At 38.2% G+C, this 7,441-nt stretch overlaps 1 protein-coding gene across 1 annotated transcript; it reads left to right on the top strand.

The window, feature by feature from the left end:
* Positions 1-3,398: 3,398 nt before the first annotated feature.
* On the top strand, positions 3,399-6,780 carry LOC107718639 (inward rectifier potassium channel 2-like). Its single transcript, XM_016525812.1, has 2 exons — positions 3,399-3,492; positions 4,938-6,780. The coding sequence occupies exon 2, from the start codon at positions 5,174-5,176 to the stop codon at positions 6,494-6,496; it is 1,323 nt and encodes a 440-aa protein (XP_016381298.1). The 5' UTR covers positions 3,399-3,492; positions 4,938-5,173; the 3' UTR covers positions 6,497-6,780.
* The last annotated feature ends 661 nt before the right edge of the window (positions 6,781-7,441 follow it).

Raw genomic sequence — 7,441 nt, 5'->3', positions numbered from 1 at the left:
AAAATAAAGGTGCTTCACGATGCCATAGAAGAACCTTTTTGTCTAAATGGGTCCATAAAGAACCTTTAACATCTGAAGAACCTTTCTGTTTCACAAAAGGTTCTTTGTGGCAAAAGAAGGTTCTTTAGATTATAAAAAGGTAAGAAAGAGATGGTTCTTTAAAGAACCTATGACTGACTGGTTCTTTGTGGAACCAAAAGTGGTTCTTCTATGGCATCGCTGTGAAGAACCATTTAAGCACCTTTCTTTTTAAGAGTGAAGGAGCCACTGAAAACTGCATCTACAAGCATCGCTGAGAATTTAAGAATGAAATCAAATACTGTATAAAAAATTTTAAATATGAATTTTGAATTTATTTCTATATTTTCAGATGCTGGATCTAATGATGTGACATATGCTCAGGTTAAATAAATGCCCGGAGGAGAAATTTTCAATCCCAGGATACTGATGAGTTTAGATTGAGAAGGGCTGGAGAATGACCAGGATCATCAATGCTTTATCATCTTTGTGATACTGAGCACTTGATGGTTATCAGTACTTAATATTGTGATGCAAGCATCGATGTGCTTCAGTGACTACGCATGCTAATCTTTGAAAAGCAATGAGCTGATTATACATAAAAAAATAAATTAATGGAGCAGTCGTGGCCTAATGGTTAGAGAGTTGGACTTGTAACCCGAAGGTTGTGGGTTCGAGTCTCAGGTCTGGCAGGGATTGTAGGTGGGGGGAGTGAATAATCGGTGCTCTCTTCCACCCTCAATACCACGACTGAGGTGAGACCACTGAACCCCCAGCTGCTTCCTGGACGCCACAGCACATGGCTGTCCACTGCTCCGGGTGTGTGTGTGCGTGCACTTGGATGGGTTAAATGCAGAGCACAAATTCCGAGTATGGGTCGCCACATGTCACTCACTTTTTTTTTTTAAATACAGAGAGAGAGAGAGAGAGAATTTAGCTTACGCAGCAAATCAGCTTATTAGAATGATTTTTGAAGGAACAGAAAGGTAATGCCAAAATTCAGCTTTGCCATCACAGGACATTAAAATAGAGAACAGGTATTGTAAATTGTATTAATAGCTCACAATAATACTGATTTTACTGTATTTTTGATCAGATTTTACTGATCAAATTATAAAAATTTACTATATGATACATTTTACTGTTATTTTACTTAAATATTCTTCTATTTATTTTTTCATGAAGATAAATAATATTGAACATTCCGAATATTCTTAATTATGTATTATTATAATAATTTGAAAATGCATCCTTTCATTCCAGACAAATTTAGGGTAGAGTGGAGGAAAACGACCCCCTACTGTTTTTCCTAAAATAACCACTACTGTAGATAAAGTCAAGATACATTTTTGTTGTAACTATGGACTACATTGACAAGTATTCACCATGAAGCTTACACTGGTGATGAACCTGAGAGAAAACAGATTTCACAGTAAGTGATCCAATTTTCAGCAGTAAGAAAAAAAAGTGTTTTAAAGCTTGTTGTTTTGTAGAACATCACAGTATGTATGTGAAGTTAAAGTGACCAAGTATGGTGACCCATACTCGGAATTTAACCCATCCAAGTGCACACACACAGTAGTGAACACACACCCGGAGCAGTGGGTAGCCATATTGCTGCGGCACCCGGGAAGCAGTTGGGGGTTCGGTGCTTTGCTCAAGGGTCTCACCTCAGTCGTGGTATTGAGGGTGGAAGAGAGCGCTGGTTATTCACTCCCCCCACCAACAATTCCCATCCAAACCTGAGACTCGAACCTGCAGGTTACAAGTCTGACTGACTCTCTAACCATTAGGCCACAACTGCCCCTGATGGTATGAGAATAGTAAGGCCTGTAGATAGGGAGTACGTTATTTAAGAAAAATATAATTATATTTTCAGAATGACAAAACATATTTTTCAAACATATTTACTGTGGGGTAAAATGGCTTAATTACTGTAGTTACTCTTTTCTGAACATCAAATCCTTTGTTTTTCCATCAAATGTATTCTAGTTGGTTGAATAAAAATATTTGGACTTCATATTTAAAAATTACCAAGTTCAAGTTAGCATCAGGTAGTTAGCTAGCCAGTTAGCATCAGCTAACATTATTTTTCAAATAGGTTATAATTTTGTAATTCATGATTATTGATTATATTCTTTTTAGTGTGAACTATTATTTACACAATAAACCCGTCCTTTTACTTAAGTACCAGATATGGGTGTCATGCCATAAAATATTTAGGACTGACTTTGTATTTAACATGAATTTAATAAAAACATTCTAAGTTACTAATTATAACACTTTCATTGTAGGCTACAGAAAGAGAGCAAACAACATTTACATTATCAAAGAACATTATCATTGACTTAAGTCTTGCCAGAGTTCAAGCATTCTCAAAAACTCCCATTATAATCACTGAAGCAGTTTACAATGTGAAATTAATCTCTTACTTACAGTCGTACGCACATCTGTACTTTGTTGTTCTGATGAGAGAATTCCCCAGAGAGCAGAATACAGACAGGAGTGCGAGCACTGAACAAAACACCTTTTCAACGATGACTCATCTGAACGCCTCTGATTGGCCATTGCATTCATAAGCTCAATAGAATCGTGTGTGATTGGTTATAATGCGCAGCGCTGTAAAAACGCATCTGTCTCAGCGCGAGCCAAAAATGCAAATGCTGATTTGAATTTAGCAGTTGGTGATGTGCCGCACTGAATCAAATATAAAAATTATTATTTCGCTATTTTTTGTCTTTTGGAAGCTGCATTCAGTCTCAAAAATCTGAGGGAGCACATGCCCTTTTGGTTTGAATGGGCATGATGCCTCTGCTCTCTGTGGGGCAAAACTCTTGGTACAAATTTATTTTTTGTTAAAAATCTAATAACATGAAAACTCTGGATATTTTTCATACTTGGTTTATAATTTATGTCATTGTCACTAAAACTATGATATCTGACACATTTAACTTTTGTTTCACAGAAACAAAAATTAAACAGTCCTTAAGGGGGTCGTCTTCCCCCACCCTTCCTTATTTCTAGCAGCTAGGGTGCAGCATGAGCGTGAGAAACTGGTCATAGAAACGACGCGATATGACACTCGTGCTTAGGCTTTTTTTCTTTTAGGTTTTCAACATAATCAACGTGTCAAAAAAGTTTTTCTTAAAAACTTAATAAATATGAAAAGAAATAATACAAATTTATTGTATCAATTATTTAAACCTGATTATTGTGTATTACATCATGTTATCGTGACGGCATCCTGTGAGAGATGCTGTAATCACAGCTGTCTGTCATGACAGCAGGGTGGAGATTAACAGGCTTTTTAAAACTATTCTTCGATCGATTCTTGAGCTTTGGCCAACAGAGTGAGATGCTCGAAACCTCCATCAAGCCACATCATGTTTGACTGATCTTTCCCACCGGATAACAACAACTGCTATCTGCAGAAATGTGCTGATCTAAACTTCTGTTGCTCTTGAACTCCAGAAGGTAAGCTTCGTTTTAGTTATGTGGCGATATCTTTGTTTAACAGTAGCTAAAACTATTATTGCTGTCATTAGAACCGAGCAGTTACCTCTGTGCAAATGTCACAAATTCAGGTTTAGGCCATTTTTATTGAGTAACTATTTTAACTTCTTTGACAAATGTCAAATAAAATTTTATGCTGTCAGTTTGTGAATTGTGGTGAATTATGCTTACCCTTGTTTATTTTATTGATAGATTAACTATCTTTCAATGTGCAGCATTTTCAAATAGTATTTTGTGGAGATTCATAATTATATATTTATATTATATGTTTATGTAGATTTAAATTACAAAATTACGATATTAAAATGTATGAATGGGTAAAAGGTCCATACTTTCTGGTTGTCTTACTTGGAAACAGACAGTCATATTATAGCAGACAACAGTGTATTGATCTCCTCAGAACAAAAGACAAATCAAGTGTTTATGTAATGTGTTCCATCCACCTATATAAACCTTGTTTTATAATTCCACCTGAACAAAATAAATAAGCACAAGCTTATCTTAACAAGTTACAAAATAATGAAAAAGATATTCAAATAAGATATAACTGTATCTGGCATGAAGCCCCTTCATGATGTGTATTTTTATTATCAATTATCACCTTGCATGTCATCATGCAATTTAGAGAGTGTTGAATAGCACATGAATTTTGTGTTATGTTTTATGTTTTGCATTTCAGTTTTAACCTGTTCATTGTTTAATAATACAATAAAGTACAAATAATGTTTATTTTTATTGTCCTGCAGTGTGACACTTTTAATTTAGTTGATTCCAAAACTTGTTTCTGTTAGTGTATTGGATCTATTTAGATAATATAAATAAATAACATTAATGGAATTGAAGGTCAAATGCGGCTCGTTCGCTGTATAAACTGTCCTCTCATTTTAAACTGTGCTGACACTAAACTTCATCTAAAACGTTTTGAAACAGCATTTTTCTTCCCTCAAATTTTTATATAAATACTGTGGGTGCTGTTTTAATGACCTCATGTTTATTGACAAATTACCTGTATATGGAACATTTGTACTTTTAAAAGTGTATTTGTCCATGTTCATATGTCAACTATATATTCATCTAATAGTCATTATATATTATATATTTGGTATTATATATGTGGTGTATAATTCTCTGACTGAATATGCAGCTCTAATCTGACTGTGTTTCTGCATAGCTCTGTCAGGTCATGTCAGAAGTTACATCACTCTTGATATTAAAGTCGGCCAAAGGAGGAATGACCTTACATGCATGGAAATATTTCTCTTGATCTTGACAGTTAATCTTTAAAACCCTGTAATGTCACAGTTCGTAAATAATAATTTTCTTTGTGCAAACTGAACAGGTTGGCCTCATATTCCCCAGGCTTATTTCTTCAGATCTCTTACTTTGTCTGTGTGTTATTTCTACAGCCCTGCTTTGCCGATGAGGACCACTTAATCCACGGAAGAGGAGAGATCCACGTAGCCTCAGCGAAAACATTGTTTCTTTGGAGTGGCCATCTCAATGCTTGCTTGATGCCAAGGAATTACAGATTTTTTTGTGTGGTGGTACATGTGAGAGGTCGAAAGTGTTTCTCCAACGCGTCCTCCAAAAACTCAGACTGTTTTCCAAAGCAGACGAGTCTCAACCACCTCCTACGGCGGTGATGGGAAGTGTGAGAACACACAGGTACGGCATAGTTTCCTCTGAGGAAGGCGGTATGAAGCTGTCCCCTATTGCCATGCAAAATGGCTACGGCAATGGAAATGTGGGTGGCAAAGTGCACATGCAGCAGCAAGCACAAACCCGCTTCGTCAACAAGGACGGACACTGCAACGTGCAGTTCATCAATATGAGCGAAAAAGGTCAGCGCTACCTGGCTGATATCTTCACGACATGCGTTGACATCCGTTGGCGTTGGATGATGGTCCTCTTCTGCCTCTCCTTCCTATTGTCCTGGCTTCTTTTCGGACTTATATTCTGGCTCATTGCACTTTCGTCTGGGTACTCGGAGAATCAAGAGCAGATATGCATTTCGAACGTTGACAGCTTCACGGCAGCATTCCTGTTTTCCGTGGAGACACAAACAACTATTGGTTATGGCTACCGATATGTAACAGAGGACTGCCCCTTTGCTGTCTTCATGGTGGTTTTCCAGAGCATCTTGGGATGCATCATTGATGCCTTCATCATTGGTGCGGTCATGGCTAAGATGGCCAAGCCTAAGAAAAGAAACGAAACCCTTGTGTTCAGTCACTATGCCACAGTAGCTATGAGAGATGGTAAACTTTGTCTAATGTGGAGGGTCGGGAATCTCCGGAAAAGCCACCTGGTGGAAGCTCATGTTCACGCCCAGCTGCTCAAATCCCGCACCACCGCTGAAGGCGAGTTTATTCCGCTGGATCAGATAGACATTGATGTCGGATTCGACACTGGTATTGACCGCATATTTTTAGTGTCCCCCATCACCATCGTGCATGAGATTGATGAGGACAGTCCTTTCTATGATATGAGCAAACAGGAACTGGAAAGTTCGGGGCTGGAGATAGTGGTGATATTGGAGGGCATGGTGGAAGCTACGGCTATGACCACTCAGTGTCGCAGCTCTTACGTGACGAGCGAAATCCTGTGGGGCCATCGCTTTGAGCCGGTCCTTTTCGAGGAGAAAAACCATTACAAGGTGGACTACTCACGCTTCGAGAACACCTACGAGGTTCTCAGCACACCTCAATGCAGCGCTCGAAATTTGGCCGAAAAGAAGTACATCAGGTCTAGCTCCAACTCTTTTTGTTACGAGAATGAAGTAGCATTCATTGATAAAGAGGAAACGGAGGATGACGACGATGATGATGACGAAGACCAGAAGAACATCAGAAGGGACAGCGTGGTCTTGGAAGGATCTAATATTGATGATGTCAAAACCACAGCTTCCAGTCAGGTTTCTTTACCACTACAATTCAAACCTTTAAGACAACAGCCTGAGTTATGACCGATTTAAGAAATATGCATTGTATATGCTGACTATATGGTGTGTAGCATAAAAGGCTGTTTTGCTGCTATTTTGAAAGCAAAATGTTGCCAGGAACCCAAAAGTCTGGGTTGCAGATGTGTTGTAACTTTCACTTAGGCTTGTTATCTAAGAAGACAGATCAACAAGCATTAACTTTCAAATCAACCCTGACAGTCCATACGCAATCAATTTGTAATATAGACAAGAGCAGCACATATTGTAGATAATATAAGCTCAGTTATAAGCTCCAAGCCAAGGAACAGAGAAATACATTATATAACTTTTGCACAAATCTTCGCCTGATTTTTGGGCAGTCAGACTTGTCCCCAAAAAAAAAAAAATGGCATAATGTATTATGGTCACAGATTTTTTCTTTTATTTTTTTGCTTCAAATTTTGATGCCATCCAGTTGGAGAATACCAAACATGTTTGATATTTTGATCTAATTTTAGAACGCTTATTGTTTTATTTGTTACACATCAGTGCTAACAGTCTATTTTACTTGGGTAGAGCTAGTTTCCTGTCCACCATCTTGGATGCATTTTTTATTTCACTGAGCTTGTCACAATGCATTCTGGGATTGCTTTCTTCATTAAGGATACATTTGGCCAAAATAAGGTAGGCTACCTTAGGAAGTAGCATAATGCTGTTACCTACCTACTTTGGGAACAGGTTTCACAACTGAAGCCAGTCTATGATGCTGTCTAGGTATGTAGCTTACTAAGTTTTGGAGCAGAGGGTGTCCAAACTCAGTCCTGGAGGGCCACTGTCCTGCAGAGTTTAGCTCCAATTGGGGTCTAATTGGGGTTGGAGCTAAACTCTACAGGACAGTGGCCCTCCAGGAGCAGGATTGGACACCCCTGATTTAACAAGTCACAATGATTTTGCAGGACAGATGGTTTTGTTGGATTGTCCCCGCACACA

Source organism: Sinocyclocheilus rhinocerous, unplaced genomic scaffold (genome assembly GCF_001515625.1).
Source record: "Sinocyclocheilus rhinocerous isolate Xijiao unplaced genomic scaffold, SAMN03320098_v1.1 scaffold182, whole genome shotgun sequence".
Lineage (NCBI taxonomy): Eukaryota > Metazoa > Chordata > Actinopteri > Cypriniformes > Cyprinidae > Sinocyclocheilus > Sinocyclocheilus rhinocerous.
This window is presented reverse-complemented; position numbering and strand designations above follow the sequence as displayed.

Coding starts and splice junctions, on each gene's coding strand:
- LOC107718639 (XM_016525812.1), top strand. CDS start 5,174: ATGGGAAGTGTGAGAACACACAGGTACGGCATAGTTTCCTCTGAGGAA.